This window comes from Eufriesea mexicana, unplaced genomic scaffold (genome assembly GCF_001483705.2).
Source record: "Eufriesea mexicana isolate 0111107269 unplaced genomic scaffold, ASM148370v2 scaffold2888, whole genome shotgun sequence".
Lineage (NCBI taxonomy): Eukaryota > Metazoa > Arthropoda > Insecta > Hymenoptera > Apidae > Eufriesea > Eufriesea mexicana.
In genome coordinates this window covers 859,579-879,670 of record NW_016910972.1, presented here as the reverse complement: position 1 = coordinate 879,670, position 20,092 = coordinate 859,579, and the positions used below count along the sequence as shown (strand labels likewise).

The following is a 20,092-nucleotide window of genomic DNA, read 5'->3' as shown; positions in this document are numbered from 1 at the left end:
AGAGTGTTTCTCTTTGTAGTGAAACTTCATTGTTCTCGCGCACTTGCACGAGTCGTGCAATTTAATAAAATTGTTTCTTGTTTGTAATTACCAAATGTCTCTTTTTCTTATCGATTCATACGATGATTCCGAACTGGAAATACGACGATACGATGATACTCTTCTCCACTTCTGTCACAACAATCACCGTGCGTCAGTTCGTCTGCGCACTGCAATTTACTTTTGTACTCTACGCGAACGCAAAGTAGTCCCTTAGTTTCAGTGGTAAAACACGATGAAAAATATATGTACCTAAAGATCAGATGATATCTAGCAGTTATTTGTTTAAATAACTCGAGTACGCTTTGATGCGTTATCACTATGTCTGCTCAATAGAAGAAGAATGTTTCACAGATGTATTTCATAGATAAAACAGTACCGTCTTCACGAATATTTCCTTGTATAGGATATCGTATAATGTTATTCGAGAATCAAACGATAATGTTCATATTTATCAAATTAACAGAATTTTTTAGCAAATTTCTTGTTCATTTATATAAACGTTATATAAACAAAAAAAAGAAAACAATTTTTCATAGAATTTTATTGTTTGTTAAACCATTCGTTTAACCATGTTTTTCATTAATTTGTTTTGTATTTTATGACTGGGGGATGTTTCTTTTTGGTTAATTTTTCATAAAATTGCATTTAACGTGACTATTTGTACAAAGATACTTACAGTTCATTGATAATACAAATGTTCAAATTGTCAGGGATTTAATTGAACCTTAAATAGATACGAGACTGTTAACGATAAGGAGTGACTTATGTTTTTCACTGCTACGCATATATTTAGTGACGTATGTTTTTACATTTTCAATCTTACAGGGATTTCATAACGTTTACGCCCTAATAAATCTAGTTTTCTTTTTATTCTTGACAATAGACTATTATATACAACTTCACAATTATTATATTACAATTTCGCTTCATACATCTTTTAATAATAATTTAATATATTTGATTTTTAATGCATTTGTAGAATTTAATTATTTCAAATAAAAAGACATTAAAGAATGGTCATAGAATTTTCTATATTTAAAAAAAATGCTATATGATTTTTTCCATTATTTATTAGTAGAAATATGTACAGATAATTCTGTAATTGTATATAGAATTAAAACAAATTTTATTCTGCATCTTCTTCGTCATCATCTTCTTGACTGTTAACAATTTGGAAGTACCTTAGTTCATATGTTTCTCTGTCTTTTGATACAACACGTAACCAATCTCGCAATTTATTTTTTTTCAGATACTTTTTTGTTAAATATTTGAGATACCTATGTGGACATATTTTCACTTTAGTGCAAATATCAGTTATTTTGTAAAAAAATAATGTTAAATCCAATAATTATTAATGACTGAATATAGCTGCTCTAATCATCAAATATCACTTTTATATACTAGACAATACCCACCGCTTAGAAAAGTCAATATCACTATTAACAGATAGTTTCATTTTATCCCTCTCTAAAGTAACACTGTTACCAAAATTGTTTGTTTTGCCAGTAACTTTGATTCTTTCATGCAGGTACTTTTCCTGTAAAAAATTAACATTTTTTAAAAATTTAGATATACATAAATAGAACTTTTATGAAGTCCTGGTATAGATGAGGTTAAGATCATACCTAGTAATGAATTACTTATATATGAAAATTTAAATTACAAAATATCAAGATAGAATTAAAATGTGAAGAATAAAAATCAAGTTAAGAAAAACTTACAAAATTGGATACATCCATAATGTTATCTTCTGCAGGATGTGTACAGTCAATAGTAAATTTAAGGGACACCTTTTTCTTCTGGCCTTTACCCCGAAGGGCTTGTTTTTTGATGGCCGGTCCCTTAGACTTCTTTGCAACAGGCTGAAAAATGTATAATTCCTCATTTTTAAATTCTTTTAATTAAAAAATTACGTTTGTTGCAGATACATGTGCTATCCACTAAAAGATATCTCAGTTGGAAGTTTACATCCAACGATATCTTCGTAATCTTTAAGAAAATGCAAATATAATTGTATCATAACAAAAGGTTGTAACACATTGTTTTATATTTTTAGTGAATTTTTAAACAATCCTCAAACATGCCCAAATTATAGGCATTTTTTCCCTGAACAGAAAACTCACCGGAGCCATGTTTACAAATGGTCAACAAATGGAAGAGTTTGATACCTTATGGCGCTACGATCGTTTCGTTGATATCAGGAGCGTACCAGTTCTATATGAAACCCCGAGGTTATAAAGTTATAGAAATAAAAAATTATTTTTGATATTTTTTAGTTAATTATGTCCTTTTAATTGTAGCGTTTAATATCCTTCGGCTATTAAAATATATTGTTAGGATAAATGAAATATAAACTAAGATAAAATAAGAATATAATAAATTATTTGCAAATTATTTTGTTTCTCATAATTGTGTTTATTTAAGACTAATATACAGTAACATCTAAAACTAGATGAACATAGATTCCTCGATCAGTAAATCGAATGACGCTCAACTCAATTAATAGTCACGATTATTAATCGTATCATTATACCTTGTAATAATACGTTAACTGCCTATGGTGAAGCCTTCTTACGTATAGTTATTCTCGTCGTACTTACAAACGTCTTAAATAATCGTTTCTCTATTGTTCTTCGATTTGTGGACATAGTAATAAGCATTTCGGAGAAAAAGGGAGGGGATCGAGGGATAAGGGGTAATTATTTAATTGCATCTTGAGCAAGGAAGGTATGCTTCGAGAGATCGATTTTACAATAATGCAGGGCAAAACGTTTTACGATTGATAAACCTTGAAATCTTGTTCATATTTCAACAATGTAGCAAAATGAATATCTTACTTCTATCGGTCTCTTTTCGATAAATTTCTATTGCAGCTCCTACAAGTCCGTTTCTTTTTAGTTTTTGTCGTTTTCTTTTGAAAGATGTTTCTTCCATTCCTTTTTTTCGAAAATACAAAGTTTAAGTTTCTTCTGTGGAACATCTAGTCATCGTGCATACGGTGTATGCACATACAGGTATACAAGCGTAGTTACATAGTTTAAGAAAAGAATTGATAGTATGAATAATCGTATCGCTTATGATCTTCTTACTTAACTATGGAAATCGTACGATTTTTGTGACAAGGAATAAACGAACTGGTCGAAACACTAATTGATTAGGCCAATAAAGAGAAGAATATCAAGAAGTTTCCAGTTATTTTACGAAAAGAAACTTCTACAGCGGCATTAATTTTTGATAATCGAAACGTTCCCTTATTCTTTCCTTTTTCTTCCTTCTTTTCTCTTTCGCAGCGAAACAAAAATGCACGTTACTTGGTGGATAATTAAGAATTCGGACAATACACTGATTTTCGTCAAATATGGTGAATATTCTCTTAGGTGCAATGTCACACATAATAATAGAAAATCTTTATCAAACTTCTATTCAAAAATGCTTCCTCTTTCGCTCGTGGCTTATTATTTCTGAGGGAGTATACAAATAATCTGATAGTCGATAATTTGATCTATAGTATTTAAAAAACCTGCATCGTTTCTTTGGTTGGTACGATTTACAATGAAGTATGAGTTGTTCTTCGCGAAAAAGGGAGCATTTATGGTATAAACTTTCCTTGAATCTACTTCGTTACTTTCGTACTCGACATACTGCTCTCTTCTTTTATTAGAGTAACCGTGCATCGATTCATGGAAAGTAGCGTACTCGTCGATTTAGGAGTTGCACAGAGAAAAAGACCAAAATTCGTAAGACATGGATGTCTCACGTTAGTAAAGAAGAGCGGCGAATTGCGACCAAGCTAAAAGTTACACATTCGAATCCGTGAAAAGAGGATTCTGAAAGAAGGATCGTCCAAACGAACGTAACTAACGCGGACATCCTCCTCCTTGATGTACTCGTTAATATTTTATTTAGCGCAACAACTGCTAATCTTCGTTTATGAACCGCTAAAGAATAATAAAAGTTAACGCTAACAATCTCTCTCTCTTTCTCTCCCTCTCTTTTTCTCTTCCTTTCTTACATATACATATATATACATATACATATATGTACGTATGTATGTATGTAGTTTAATCTTACATCGATAATTCGTAATAATTTATGTACATGTACACGTATATACGTAAATACACATGTCTGACCACTAACAAGCGGACAGTGTCCTCCCTCGTATTTCTTCCATTCGTTTCTCTCGTACTAACTCTTCGGCTAGGATTATCGTAAGTGGTATACGTGAATCGAGAATTTCCAGTTAGTCGAGGTCGATGACGATATACAGAAAAATCTATACCTACACAGATCGCTAACTTTTCCTCACGAAATAAACGTTCTGGAGGGTCGATCAACTTCCCTACCGGTTCTCTAGGTACTCGCCACCAAGCAGGAAGTGGATATAGTATTAGACAGACTGTTCCTAGAAGCTATTACGGAACTCGCGACTTATTCTGCAGCGTAATTTTAACACATTAACTGCACAGAGGAACTAATAGTATGCGCCACGTGTTTCCTTATGTTTTTCATTCAGGGCTCTTCGGATTGTATGCACTGCGGCCGAAAGATGCAGCGGAAAGGAGAATGGAGCGCTTGCTTGATCGAAACAGAGGTACACCTTAGCGAATCGGTTATTATGTATTTTCATTTTTGTCTTCGTAGATTGCATCGCGGGCAGTTAACGCGTTAGCTGTTCGTTCCTCGATCAAACGTTTATTTCACCGATTCTCGTAAGTTCGATTCCCTTCTATACCGTTGAAATGGTCGAAAAGAAACAGGTGCTGATTGTGGGATCAAAATTTTTGGATACGGTTCAACGTGGACACGCGTCTAGTGATCGGGGATCGATCGTAGTTTCTTTTTCCTCCTTTTCTTTCTTTCCATTTCCCTCTTCTCATGACATTTTACTCGTCTCCTCAAGCCAATAGATTTCACGCTGCTCGCTTAAGATTAGCTCGGAAAATTCTTATTGCGATACGGTACGGTACGGAGAAGTGTATATTTTTTTACATCACGCTGTGAATGCCGTTCATGGAGCCGACTAACGCTGCACCAGCGGTTTGTGATCCGCTCGAACCGCTCGCTCCACCTGCTCCGCCCGCTCCGCCCGTTGCGCCGGCTGGAACAGCTGCACCCTGAGGTGGAAGAGGTGCTGGTGGATAAGCATAGGGTGGCGGTGGTGGTGGTGGTTGCGATTCTGGCATGAATTTCGCTGCAAAATGGAATCACATCGATTATTTCTCCGATACGCGCGAAAAGTTTGCTTAACGAGGGAAAAGAAATTGGGATTAGACAGGTAGGAGAATGTTAATTTTGATCTATATAAATCTTTTTTTCTTATCAACAGTGTATCAGAGGAAGAAAAATTGGCAAAGAAAGGCGAACACGAGCAAGGATATTTAGTGTAACGAGTATCTTTTGTTTTTCTAGATCTTTTAGACTAGGAGGGTGTCGGATGAAAGAGAATACCACGAAAAAAGGTAGGACAAGAGGCACTTTAATTCTGAAGTTCGACAAGGGAAGAAGAAATTTCGTGGCAAGAAATTAGGTTAATAAGACGTTAGAAATAAAGCTAATGTGTGTTAGAGTGATAATCGCTCTTGGAACGTGTGAAAGAGGAGTTATGTATCTGTCTGCTTATTGGCAATTGATCAACGTTTTAACCGTGTATGGAGATAGGGGTTGGTTGCCTTTTCGTTACCATTGTTAATACAGTTTTCTCTTTTTTTGCAGGTGAGTCACAACGAAAAACGCGATTTTGGCGGAACATCGATACGAACTTTTACAACTGAAACACAGCAAATTGGTTAGAAGACGATTGTCTTTGGTAAAAGAAGGAACACAAGAATAGAAAAGAAAATGAAAAAGGAAGGTATATTCAGTATTCTTACCTCCTACTAGAATGAAATAGATACTAGATTTGTAAGGGGTCCTTTTCCCCATGGTTGCGATGAAATATTTTTCTAGGTTGAGAACTTCAACCAAAATGACGACTCTTTCTGGCCACGACCGTGATCGTGATTCGCGATATTTCTTCTCCGATTCCTCGTTATTCGAGGATATCGTCTCCTGGTTTCGTTGGAGGGTAAAGAAAAAGAATAAGGAAAGCGGAACATCCAAGAAAGCAAACCTCACACGATCGTACCCAAAAAATAGAGTCGCATAAAGAGTTTTCACTTCTTTTTCTTTCCTTGCTCTCTACAGCTGTCTGTTTTTTTTTCTGACTACGCACTGTAATTTTTATTCGATACTGTACAATGTTGAAAGCAGCATAATCATGATCATAATCATCATTAATAATTAACACGCCAACGGTCAAGATATTGCATGACGTACAGTTATGCATTTTATAATTCTCTTTCTCACTTTTTTCTTTTTTTAAACACAATTTGATCGTTTAAACGCTATGATTTCGGGTCATGATTCTAATAAGAATCCTGTTTGAAACTTCTCCTCCCCCAACGATCAACAATGATCCCTATACCGTGTTAACAACTTCTGGTCCCCTTCTTCGCGTAGCTTCGACGAATCATTGGAATTTCGTTAGAAAGAAGAGAAAGAAACGATTTGGACAAGGCTTCCAATGTGGATAGAATTTATCTAGAACTCTAATTTCAAAGTCGATTGTTCGACCGCTTTCCTCTTCTTTCGTAGGTAAGCGAGGATACCTTCTTCCGGGTGAACGAATAGACATTTCGTTCGTTAAATTGATACGCGGAGGAAGGGACTCGATGGATTCTAGATGTCAAAATTCGAGTGGTTCGTTCGTTCGATGGATGAACACGTATGAACACAAGAGTAAACGAGTGAAGCGAAAAGAAAACCATCGACGACTTCCTCGAGCTGCCTGAGAAGTCATGCCGTTGAATATGCTTCCTCTGATCGGATTCTTTCATTTCATCGTTTCGTGCATAGCGGGTGGCCGATGAGAACCTTCGAGGATACCGCTTCCTCTGTGGAATCGTGTACGAAGTGTCGACAAAGAATGACGACACGTTTTATACGAAATCGTGTTCTACATACAAAAACGTTTCTGAAAAGATTATGCAAGCTTGTAATATTACGAACGTGGCGGTCTCAAGCAATGGAAGAGCAGTTCAAATTTACCTTGCTCTATAGCAAACGACTGTAACGTGGGTTGCGACGCGCTTCCGCATCCTGTTTAAAACGCATTTGAAACTGTACAACGAGAAAGAACGAAGAAACTTCGACGGATGCAACTTTGCAACTCTTTTTGAGCTTTTCGTGTGTAGCGTAGAGTTCGTAACATATCTTGCATCTTCGATGACACTCCGTACGTGTATTTCTTTTCTTTGCTTTCCTTTTTTTTTTCTTTTCTCGGAATGGTAATGAATTCCACGGTGGTCGTCACATTGCCTGGTTTTTGTCTTGTTAAACATTATTCTGCACTATTATTATTGTTATTGTTGTTATTATTATCATAATTATTCTTATTATTGTTATTATTATTATTGTTGTTATTATTATTATTGTTATTATTATTATTAATATTATTAATATTATTATTAACATGTATACATAACATTTGTAGATAATTTTTCAAGCCTTAAAACGAACCTATATAGGTGCCTCGAGCAAGTCGATGCGTCTCTCTCTTTTCTCGTTCATCGCGTTATTTTATTTCATATTTTCTTTTCTCTTTTCTTCGCATATTTTTTTTTTCTTTTTTTCCCGTTTTTGTTCTTAATCTGTCTTTTTTTCCCTTTTTTTTTTGTTTCTTTTTTCGTTTTTTTCGTTTCGTCAGCACAGGTTGTTCGAAAACGTTCGTTACCGTCTTCGACGAAGGCAGTTTGCATTTATCTATTCATTTCCTGATTCAATGGAAGGATAACGGACGCGAAAGAACAAAGGTTACGCGTGACTCTCTCTTTCTCTCCCATCCTTTCTCTCGATCACCCTTTCGCTCTATTTTACTCTCTCGCTCTCACGCTCACTATCTTGCGTGGTTTTTCGTAGTGGATATATATATATATATATGTATTTTTTTTTCCTTTTTTTTCCAGTTGTTTTATTAATTATCAGTGGTTGGTCGTAATCGAACGAACATGAAGGAGAAATGATATTATTTACAACACGAGATGTACATATATGTTGCAAACGGAGCGCTCGATCCATCGGTGATTATCTCAGTCGATCTGTCCGTTTTTATTTGAGACCCAGAAGCGTAAAAATCTTATCGATTTCCGTCAATCTTCTTGCTCTTAATCCCAGCTGCTCTTTATCGTGAAACATTTCTCAGACGTACGGAAACGATAAGAAAGGAAACGCGTCGAGATCTCGACGATGAGAAGCGTTCAAAGGCAAACATTACGCTGTTTTAATATTGGAAAAGACGGAGAAGTATCCTCAATCGTCGAATGACATCGTTTTATTGTTATACAATCCACAGTCCCGATGCATGCTCTCAGCTTACCCTGGATCGAACGCTCTCCCTCGCGACTTCATACATGTTTATTTATAAAGTAAACGTCGATATACATTTATACGCACATTTATTTATTTATATTCGGCACTTCTTTACAATGAAAATTCCCTATGACACTCTGCCTTCGTCGAAAAGGATTTTGCTAGTTTTTACGAACACCCTGTATCGCGATAATTCCTCGATATCTCTTCTCTAACTCTCTTCTGCTCTTTGTACACACTGGCCATTATTTTTCAGTTTTATTTATTCAGCGCGGATTAATTCAACACTTCGTTCGATGGACGAAGGAAGGCAAGGATCGATCATGGTTGTCGCGTCCTTCTGTTCTCGACTAGATACGTGTGATCATTTTCGTTTGTTACCGTTCGATGTAATGGTTGCGATTGTTAGACGAACGTTTAACTTGTTGATTTTGAATTCTTCCTCGAGCTCTTATCGTTCATGTACGATCATTTTCTCTTTTCTTTCACTTTGTCGCCGGCCTTCGTCCATTTGCGAAACGTTGACAAAAGAATTTAATTTCGCGTCCGCTCTCGTGCTCGAATCGAAAGCATAGTTTTTGATATCGAACAAGAAGGCGGAATTTGCAAATAGAACTGTGCTCGTTGCGTTCACTTCTTCGATCTTCTCTCTATTCGATAGAATGTATCATCCTTCGTCCTTCGAGCTTGTCCTTCCCTATTTTCCCTTTATCATTTTCTCTTTTTTTTTTTCTTTTTGCTTTTCAAACTCGGAAGATCGAAGAGTCTCATTAAGCTGTTTCTCGAGAATCGGTCAACGATGGACGCTTCATCGATGTCCCGCCATTGCGACCGTTCCTCCGCTTTTCTCGATCGCTTCGATCCTATATCCTGCAATACTTCTTTCGCTGTTGCGCTGTTATTGTTGCGGTTGCTCGTCGATTGTGTGTAACTCTGTTTTTTTTTTTTTTTTTTTTTTTTTTTTTTTTTGTTATCGGTAACGCAGTCTCAAACTCGTCTCACGCGTTCAAATCCCCCGTCGTTCCGTCACTCGTCTGCGTTTCGCTGTTGGTTGCTTTCCCTATTTTCTTTTGTTGCTGCTATTTTTGTTGTTGCTGTTGCTGTTGTTGTTGTTGTTGCCTTAATTTTACTCACGTGTTTACTTTTGCGAGTCGCTGCCGCCGGTGGTGCTCGCTGAAAAGAACAACAGGCGATTGTTTTTTTTTCATGCCCGTTTCCAAGCGACCGTTTATTTTTTTTTTTTTGCAACGTCTTTCATCTCGCTGGACATTTCAGTCACATCGCTTGGTTTTCTTTGAAATCTTTCGTTTTCTGGTATTCTTCGCATGCAGAATGCCGGCCTACGATTGTCGTGGACAGACAGCTTGCTCTCTTCGATAGAATGGGAAGAGCCGCGATAGATTTATCGCGGAAGAAAGTTGAAAGTCCTGGTAATGTAAATTGACTCTGGAAAGTTTAAGTTGCGCGGAGGAGATACGGCGTAAGTAGATAGAGACGTTTTTGGTCGGGCCGATTCGAATATCGGTCGTAATTGCTGTTTCATGGTAACGCGAAGAGTGTCGATATCTCTGTCCACGAGAATAGATCTAATAATCTAGTATTCAAAATACATATTTAAACGTATAAAACTACGTTACGTGTCAGGCAAATCTCATGCAATTTACGACCATATTCAACATCCACTACAGCACGGAAATTAAGTCAGTCTATATACACTGATCGTTCCATGTAAAGACCGAACACCATTATCGCGCTTTTCTTTTCCTCTTATCGCTCTTGACTTTTATCCAGCGTTCGGAATCATTTCCGCTTCCCGTGTTCGCATGAAAATGTTTCTCGTTGCAACGATCACTGTAACTCGCTGGAAGCCTCGATAAAAGCGTTCCATCCAACTTTCCTTCCACATAATGTAGCACATAATATAGTCGGTAACCAGAGGAAGCCATGCATCGCTACCTTTTCCGATCACACTAGAAAACTATCTATTGAACGTAAAACATAAGAACGTAAAACATGCTCCATAATCGTCTACAAGCTACAGATACATGCACAGCATGAAGATCGTCCCAGAAATATTTCGTTTGAGAGAAATATTCGCGTGAGATATTTTTACATACATATATCGTAGATATATACGCACATATATCGTTATGTAATTGTATATTCCGAAAGGTTGTTCGAGTTCGTGGAAAGAAACAGGTTCGACGCGTGACAAAAGTAAATAAATAAGTAAATAAAGATAGTATCTCATGCTGAATCGAATATGCAAAAGGTCTGAATTTTAGCTGCGCGCAGAAATTGATCGAATACTTTGGAAATTGCATTGGTAATGAATTATTGAATATCGTTTACCTTTAAGATCGAAAAAGAAAAGAAAAAAAAAGAGAAAAAATGTATCAAAAGATCTAGTGACGTTCACTTCTGCGCGTAGGAGTTTGTAAAAAGAGTCAAACTTAAAACCTGTGTGCCGGAAGTGAAGAGAAATTTTTATTCTTGTACGATGTCGAAGAAGAAGAAAAAGAAGAAGAAGAAGAAGAAAAGAGGAAGAAGAAGAAGAGAGAATGTTGAAAAGAGAAAAATGGTATCGATAAAGTGCAGCAATAAAAATTGTAGCTTACCGTACCGAAGAGAAGAGTAGGAGTGAAATAAAAGCTTTAGAAGTCTCTTTCTACTTTGTTGTTACTGTTGTTGTTGTTGTTGATGTTGTTGTTCTTACTGTTGTTCATAGGAGCAATATATATGGTACTTGTTGTTGTTATTAATGTTGTCAATTTGTCGTTGTGGTGTTGTCCTTTCGTGTTTTCATTTCTCGGTGGTGTTTATTTACAATTATTCGTTCATTTCTATCTCTGTTCACTGTCCGCGATTCTTTATGCGCGTTATCGTTCATTTATTTTCTTTTTTCTCTGCTTTTTTAAATTCTTTTCTCACGACTATACAGCTTCGAGCTTCATCGCACTTTTTGCTCGTTTATACTCGTTTTTCCGACCACCAAAAAATTGAAAATCACTGGCTGGGACTAACTTCGGAAAAAAGACAGGGGGTAATACCACCAAAAAGTACAGACAGACACATAACAGTAATTACGAGGCACAGGTCTGGGTGAGTGGTTGTGTAGCTTTTTGAAACGTCTTTCTTGTCGCGTTCCAAGCCGATTGTCTTGCTGTGGAATAACCTCAAAAAATTCAAAAAAGCACCGCGCTCTTCTTCGAAAATACACTTTGGCCACTTTTTATATTTTACTTCTCTTTTGACTTCTTTTTTTCTTTCTTTTTTGCAAATTACGCGTATTCCGGTCGCAACGAAGTCAAGGAAACGATGGAGGCTTTGAATTGGTAAAAATGCCTAGCAGAGTTTAAATATCCCCCATTAATTACTCGAGCTCGCAACTACTTATCTAAATTTTTGGATTCCTTACAGGTTTTATCCTCTTATTGTACATTTCAATATCCGTTAAAGTTGAACACTCGATATTTAGACTCTTCCTCATAGCCTCCATCGTTCGTGTTTGTGGTGTCGCTGGTCTGGATCGTGTTGCTTTGGAACAGACAGATCAGGGTTGGCTGACGATTAGAGATTCTCGTCGAGAATTCATGAAACACCATTTCTCTGCTTTTTCTAGTCCCCGATGCTGGCGGACGTGCGTGCTCCGCGATCCTTAATTGCAGTAGTGGCCCAGTGAAATCAGTGGTTCATGAATATACAACGAGTCTCGAAGGACGGTAGTGATTCATATAGGGGAAATACAAATAGTGACAGTACATCAGCAAGTACTTATTACAGACAGACAATATGTATGTAACATCGATGGTTAAGCGTCAATTCCATAAGGATCTCTCGAGAAGGGATGCTCTCTTTGTCGAGTAACTTAACGACGGTGTTAGCGTGATTTTTATGAAAATAAGACTTATCGTTGGTCGTAAATCACGTGGCTGTTATTCTCGTCGTTGACATCTCAACAGGAAAGATCCCTATGAAATTACGAACATTCGCAAGGGGACATATGTTGAAAATCGAAGAAATTTTAAGGGATCCAGGATATAGGATCTGATGGTATAGAACAACGAAAACGGAGATATACACATACGTATACAGGTTTTTCGTACACACGTCCTACGTGAACAGATAAGGATAAAAAAAGGAAAAAGTAGAAATAGAGAGAGAGAGAGAGTGAGAGAGAGAAAGAAAGAGAAGAGAGAGAGAGAAAGAGAGAGAGCGAGAGAGAGAGAGAGAACAGTAATACGCAATGTCGCAGTTTTGTTGCTTTCTACCTTCAGACTCACTCACACACAAATCTCTTCCACCAACCAGCGCGTCTACATAAAGTACGCTAGACGAAAAAGAGAATTCACACGTTAGATGATGAACAGTGAGAGATTACTAACACATTAGCACGTGATCCTTCTCGATCTTCAATAAACAGTTTCCTTCCGTGAATACGAGAAAGCTTATCCTCCAGAGAGAGACAAAAGTTAATTTCAATAGTCGCGATCACACAGTTTAAATTGAACTTTATCTCGGCTCTTTTCCTGATATCGTCATAGTAATTTTCTCCAGTCTTTCGATTGACGAAACAGTGATCGACAAGTTATGACTTAAGCAATGTCGACAAGATTTTATTATTTCGTGGAATTCCTAAGGGATGCTTGAAGGAATTCCTCGATTAACCGTGCGCGCTTATTGGCGACACCTCACTTAAAGGACATCGACGTCCCTTTGCGTCGTGCAAACACAATATGGTTTCAGTGACGGAAACCTCTTCTCAACACAGATATATAGACGGCAGAGACATTAGCCAGGAACGACTGATTCGGCTCGATATTACATAAAATCGAAGAAATATAGGTACTACGATATCGTCAAACACTTTGACGTGTGGTTAAGTAACACACTCGAGTGCCATTTTCAGTCAATACCGAATTAGTCGTCCCGAATCGTGAGGCGAGATATATCGATCGTATAATACAGAACATTTAGACAGTTACAATGGCAGTGTCATTAGCTTTAGTAAGTGCATCTATGCGTCTGGTTACTTACCAACAATGATGGCCAATACTATTAATCCGATGACGCCCATAATGATCATCATCTGAAATCACAAAGACAGGGGAGGAATGAGGGACTAAAATCTAATGAGAATTCCAATGGAACCATTAAAAAGAAGGAAGCGTTACCTTCAGATTTTGTAGCCAAAACTTCCTCTTCAATTTTCCTGCTTGTTGTTCAAACTGTGATGCTCCTTGTTGAAGTGCGTCTAAAAGGACAAATTATTTAGAAAAACTTTTCGTAGGTCATCAAAAAGCTTTGGCTATTTTTGTGGCAATCGATTTTAAGAGCTCGAAGAACATGTTGAAGTGGTCTTGGTAAGAAGTTCCTTGGACAAGAAATGTTACGACGTCAGACTTTATGAAAATGACGTAGACGAAAGAGATCGTGCTATTACGACAAATGCATTGTTCCAACTTCCCACGGGATTCTACGGTTCGTTCTTTCAAAGAATCGCGAGTTCCTGTCTAAATCAATCAAAATGTAAGTCAAGAGACAGCTAGACATCTTTCGGGAGTAATGTAACATAATGCTAGTAAAATATTAGACAAAATTTTATTTAGGATATTTTGCGAATTTTTATTTCCTATTCATGTTTTTTCTAGCTTCCTAATGTCTCGGTACGATAATTTGAAAATTTATTTTATGCTAGCTAAAGATTTCCATGGCGATCAAACTGCGAACAGGGAAAAAGATCGACAATGGTCAGCCCCGTAACGTGGCATCGATTCGTGAGCGTCACCAGTAATCGATATCAGCGAACAGAGAGACGCGCAGGGTTGAACTACTTTAATGCCGTGCGAGAATGAATGGAGAGAATATCCTTCAAGCAAACGTAGCCAACAACTCGTCCTTCGGTTTAATCCGACGCTATGTGCATTCCTAATCGCGCTACGTGTTTCTACTTTCCCTCATCTAACCATTATGACATTCTTTCTGTGAAAACTTCCGCTGCATATCACAGCGATTCATGTATATACAGAAACATGTCTAGACACAGAGTATATCATGTGCCATCGTTTAGCTCGCCTTCCTCCTTTCTCTGTTCTACCACTTGTCAGTAAGTGTCTAAACTTTTAAATATCACACGAATACGCATCTCTATCTTCCTTCCTGCTACGTTATTCGAGCTACTCTCTGTTCTCGTATTCGAGCCATTCGAGGTATAAAATCGTATTCGAGGAACTTCGTGGAAGTTCCCCTGAGCGTGTGTTATGGATGTAAAGAGGAAACGGAAGTGGATGACGGATGTTTGGGTTTTACTTATTACTGCCATTGCATTTGGTGGGCTGAGAATTGTGCGATCGTTGAAGGCAATTAGCCCACCGCTAGTTTGCCAGCGTACGATTTATGGCAGGGACTTGGTCTTGAGGGGTGTTTATCATTGGGAAAACCAAGGTGTCAGAGGGTTCCTGGCGACTCGCTGTCGCTTAGCTATCGCTTGTAGAACGAGAGACTGTTTAAAGAGTGCAGGGGAAGGTTTATATCAATGGCAAGCAGCCAGACGTTGAATTGCCTAAAAAATGGAACTTTACTTTTTCCCAGAAGATCTGGCCATGGAGTAGGAAAGGTGATCTCGACCTACAGGTGAGACGACTATGTTTCACCTCGCAATAAATAACCCAGAACCTTCATAGAGCTAACATCAAAAACTTCATAACGTACCTGCTCGATCATCGAGCTCAGAGAGCTTTTGGTCACGCTCCAGCACTTTCTCGACATTCGTTTTCATGATGTCGACGACTTCGTCCACCTGCGCTTGCGTCGCCTGCAGCCGCTTCTGCGAAGCGATTTGCTGAGGCGTCCTGGGACCTCCGACGATTCCATCGGAACCTGCACCTGCTCCTGCACCTGCACCCGCAGCAGCATCCGCTGTTAGACCGCCTTCGGTGGCCCTGCAATCAGTACGAAATTTTTTTCATTCATTTCCCTCGTCATCCAAGTGCACCTCGTTATCCGAATCAATTTTTCGCTCGTTCTCCCTAATGGTACCCTTGCGAACGCGGTACCAAGGAAAAATGTTTAAAATATTCGAATTACGGAGATATTTGAAATTGAAAGTCTCATTATCGTTGCCAAGTTAAGCCCTGGAAAAAGGAAATTGAATGGCAAATAGAGGAAGTAATTCACGCGTTGGAAGATTAAGCGCGAGTGGGAATTTCAAAGCGTCTAGACGGGTTTTCGCGAGATAAGCGCTCAGTGAAAGAGGACCTAGTCTTGGAGACAAATAATCCGATACCCCTTTTTGTTCCGCCGCTTTTCTACCTTCGCGTGCTGCCCTGGCCTTTTATTAATTTTGCATCATCGCCCGAAGAAGAATCAAGCGATGACCTACTAGCGCGTTTGCATTTTATTTCCTGTGAAAACAGTCGGAAGGCTCTGTGATAGAGTATTCTTCCACGTAAACACGGGGATTAGTACTTCTCTGTTTTCCGCAGCTCGTGATTGGGTTAGCTCGAAATTCTCTTAACTATGTTAAGTGATTTTCTGTAACAGTTAAAGATAGTAAGGACGGAATTCGCGTGTTGCATTAAGGGGGCGAGGGTCTTCGACTCGGTCATTAGGGATCGAACAAATCTGACAAGCTAAGAAATGCTTATGGCGTTTCTCAAAAGCTGCTCATTGACGTTACTGGCTCGATCCCCAGTTCTATGGTGGATGCTGCAATATTTTCATCGAACCGAGGGCGGAAGCAAATGCGAAAGGCCAAAGTTCGTGACACGTTTCTGAAAGTTGCGCGTTCGACTACGTACAGTTGTGTATTATTTCCTTGCGATATCGTCCCTGCGTTGCTTTTTGAGAATACGAAATGATGCATTAAGTGTTCTTTGAACGGGAAGTAGCTTTGAATACCGAGTCACGAACTTACGGGTTCTCTCATAGATTTTGAGCTCGATCTTAATAAAAGATAGTACCGTGTTTTTTTCGACGTGCGAAATGGAAAAATTGTTATTTCTTCAGGGAACAAACTATTTCAACGAATCGTATTTCTTTTTCATCTGGAAATATAAGGATAATGACCACGTGAAAAGGGAAAGCTAATATCGACTTAGGTTATTGCGATGTTTGAATCAACTTGACCGAAGGTACCACAGGCTGACCTTTTCGAACAGGGTAAGACCTTTCCAGGAACAACGAGGATGTTAGTTTAATTATCATGACAGGCTCGCATTGGCGTTTCATCGCCTTTATGTTTCAACATCGTGGGCAACTTTCATCGCGTTCTGTTGAATTACAGGTGCCGACACCTCGATTCTAATTATAACGATTTATTCCAAATTTTGTGAAATCCTTTCACGATTTATCTCCAAATCCGCAAACATTCAATGTATTTCGTTCTATATCGGTTTTGACTAATTAAAGGATCACCTACGCAAATGCCTTCCTCTCTCAGTGCGATACTCGATACGGTTACACGTGTGGAAGCGCGTTTCATTCGTAACTGTTTTTAATTTTATTCATTCCCTTTATCGATACCTCTGACGATTAATGAAACTTCGATATAGCTCGCAAAGACTTTTACCCTTTTACTCTTTTTCCGATATATAAGAAACTGTTCGGTATATGGTACTTCATTTTATTCAGTAGTTTCGTCTTCGTTCTACGTGTATTTCGATTTCAAGCGCGTGCTCGAGATGGTGAATCAGGGTTTCCGGACATGTCGAGTACCGATGGAAGATTAAAAAGCGATCGAAGAGGCAGTGGGTTTTATTTTTGGCAATATCGTTGCAGCAGTTTGGGCAGGAGTACAATCTTTAACGTGATCGTACAGGGAAAAAACGGACAAATTATTTCCCATGGAATATTTCCGTATCGACGTGTGAATTTTTCGTTAGGGTATAAGAAAGTGGAAGCGTTCACCTGGTTTGAAGCCTTTATGCACTCAAGCGGCTTATATAATCGGATTAATATATTGATCGAAGCAGGTATGCTGGTTATCGTCATTATTGAATTATCCTCGAGTCGGCTGGAAAATAGTCACGAAGATTTAAAATCGTTCAACCTGAGTCCCAGTTCGTTTCATCGAGGATTTAAATTTTATCTACGAATTACGAAATTCTCTATTCGATCTTCGAGAAAAAAAAAAAACAATGATTTCCTTCGTGATCGACATCAATTTGATAAACTTCTGAACAGTGACGTATATAATCCCCGTGAACGGAGACTTTCACCGGTGTTCGAAAGCTTCGCCTTTTTTTTTTTTTTTAAATATTCACGTCGATATCCTAATTTTAGAATTATTGGAGAACAGGTGACGTCAACGAAGCATAACTGAATCCTCCCTACGCGATCTATTATGACGTATGCTACCTTCATTGGAGAACTGTTAGGGGAAGTGTAATTTGTCTTGCTGCAGCTTCAAATGCAACACCTTTGACGTCAGACACTTATCCTTTCAAGCTTCACTGGGAAATTCATAGGGAGCCGAATCTGAATCAACTACATCTTACACGATTTTTCTTGAAATCAACCAAACACATTTGAAATAAAAAGGAACGAAAAATAAACAGCTCAATATCGCAAGTTCGAATAAAAGAAAAATGTAAGTAACGAAAAATTTCGGAAAATTAATTCCCGAATGTTCTTTCAACGCGATAGAGGGAGAAATGGTGAAATTTATTTACTCTCTGTTGTTTGGGAAACACGTTCTTGCTCAGACCTGTTGTTCGAGCAATATCCTGTATCTTGTCTGACTTTATCAGGGACAATCTACTTGCAGGTCAGGCATTTGATATGTGTCGGATCTTCGTTTCGTCAAAGTCGTAGAACATTACTGCAAATGTGTTCGTCATTGATTATCTAAATATAGAAACTGCGAGTAGAGCGTACAGTCGAGTTTCGCGATTGATTGCTACCAGTACGTGTGTGTCTCTAATTAAATCTCGCGACTTCACCAGCCGTAGCATGTGCGATATCGATTGATATTATGGAACGACTTTTAAAGTATCGTTATGTCATAAAATTTCCACGGGGGAATATTCAAAAAAATAATAATGGCTCCCTGAGAATTACCCGTGTGATGGCAACTAAAATCGAGGCATCGTGAAGTTATCTGGCAATTATTAAATTGAAAAATGATCTATCTAAGAGGCACAGATTATAACGTCGATGATAGAATCAGGTTCAATGATACAAAGTCACGAGTAGTTCTCGTTCTTCTTTGATGTTCGTAGAGTTCGATTGTGAGAGGAGAGCCTCGATCGGCTACCAGAATTCAATGACCGCAATTCCACTATTCAAAAGAAATCGCCCTTATGGTTCGCTTTAAGCTTTGCTGCACTTTATTGGAAATTCTGGCGTGTGTTACGAGCAGGCCGTGCAAGGGGATCGATTAGCGACAGAAATGTAGCAAATTGCGTCTTAAAATCCGTCTTATACCAATCGAATTTTTCCTCCGGGGCGATGTAGAGGATTCGAAAGAAATTTTCACCCAGTTGCAACTTTACGTCCTATTTTACACGAGCAGAATTTAATTCGAACACTCGTGCATGTATCTACAAGAACAACCGCTTCCTCGAACTGTCCTTACCATCCAATTTCCCATGAATTCCCTTGCTAGGTGAACCATCACCGTATTATATACGAGTAATGAAAACGAGTTTGCAACCAGCTAACTCGAGGAACAGGGAATTCTATGCAGACCCACTCATCCATTGATAGTATCGAAAATTCGACGATTTTTTTAAGACGAACTCATCGTTCACTAATTTTCTTCCTTTTCTTTTGATCATATACAATTTTTGCCGCAAAGAACGAAGATTTAAGACGAGACTTACATTTTTGTCCTGAACAGAGTCTATCAATTCGATCGTGTCCAATTTATCCAGCAGGTCTAAGCGGAATCGGTAGCAATTCGTCGCGATTAGAAATTGCCCGGCTGTGAAAGTGTTATAGATTCGCGAAGTGGTTCGATATAGACTGGCTCGTAGGGAATCATCAGATCACACGAGTTCCTCGTTGGTTTTACTTGAACGGGAATGCACTTCTCGACTTCTCCGATCGACGAGCATGGGATCGTTAGGATTTCGTGGGTCTACTCACATGTTGTTCGTCGGTCGCTGTTGGTTTCCTGAACTAGAGCTATCCGCTGACTTGCCAAGTCCGTCAGATGATCGCGTACTTTTCACGAGCGACTGTCACCGACTAGACGGCCGCGGTATTGATAAAATTTCCAGCGGCACCGCCGCGCCGCCGCTCCATCGTTATCTCGACTACCCTCGAATCGTTTGAATCGTGTTCCGGGTATTCTCGATTTTAACCCCCTGAGAGATTTCCTTTTTTCCTGTGAGAGAAGTCGTTGGTAGGAAATTTCATTGAATTGGGCGATATGCGAAACGCGTGGTCTAAAATGTTGATATAATTAAAATTTTCGTGTCGGTGATTAGAGGACGAGAATCGATGTATCGAATAGAAAAGTTCGAGATGTGACTTCGAACAGCAGCTACTGCGCATGTGCAGACGTTTCCAGTCAATAAACGTTAGTCAGCCGCAACCCTCATGCGCAAACACACCCTGAAAGGGACTCAGGGACGTTCCTGTGGTTCGCGGGAGCCCCGTGTCTCGCGGCGCGAAAATAGGCCAACGACCGGTACGA

At 38.6% G+C, this 20,092-nt stretch overlaps 3 protein-coding genes across 7 annotated transcripts in view; all 3 read right to left on the bottom strand.

Annotated features, from left to right (window-relative positions):
* Atg8a (GABA type A receptor-associated protein autophagy-related 8a) overlaps window positions 1-368 on the bottom strand; it is a 2,138-nt gene extending 1,770 nt beyond the window's left edge. Inside the window, 1 exon segment of the mRNA XM_017904384.1 lies at window positions 1-368. Coding sequence (XP_017759873.1) covers window positions 1-30 — 30 coding nt within the window. The 5' untranslated portion in view covers window positions 31-368.
* A 781-nt stretch (window positions 369-1,149) lies between these two features.
* LOC108550623 (60S ribosomal protein L22) lies at window positions 1,150-2,206 on the bottom strand. Its single transcript, XM_017904389.1, has 4 exons — window positions 2,166-2,206; window positions 1,764-1,904; window positions 1,458-1,579; window positions 1,150-1,319 (listed from the first exon to the last, which is right to left on the bottom strand). The coding sequence occupies exons 1-4, from the start codon at window positions 2,172-2,174 to the stop codon at window positions 1,169-1,171; spliced, it is 423 nt and encodes a 140-aa protein (XP_017759878.1). The 5' UTR covers window positions 2,175-2,206; the 3' UTR covers window positions 1,150-1,168.
* A 1,916-nt stretch (window positions 2,207-4,122) lies between these two features.
* On the bottom strand, window positions 4,123-19,642 carry nSyb (neuronal Synaptobrevin). Of its 5 annotated transcripts, none has more exons than XM_017904441.1 (6): window positions 19,540-19,642; window positions 15,163-15,392; window positions 13,626-13,705; window positions 13,489-13,540; window positions 12,723-12,781; window positions 5,179-5,236 (listed from the first exon to the last, which is right to left on the bottom strand). In XM_017904441.1, coding segments are annotated over exons 1-5 (378 nt in total). In that variant the 5' UTR covers window positions 19,542-19,642; the 3' UTR covers window positions 5,179-5,236; window positions 12,723-12,767. The 5 variants fall into 5 exon arrangements, with proteins under 5 accessions (XP_017759933.1, XP_017759930.1, XP_017759929.1 ...); XM_017904440.1 differs by lacking the exon at window positions 5,179-5,236 and adding an exon at window positions 8,845-9,624; XM_017904442.1 differs by lacking the exon at window positions 5,179-5,236 and adding an exon at window positions 8,845-9,624 and having other exon boundaries at window positions 12,735-12,781.
* Window positions 19,643-20,092: the final 450 nt, after the last annotated feature.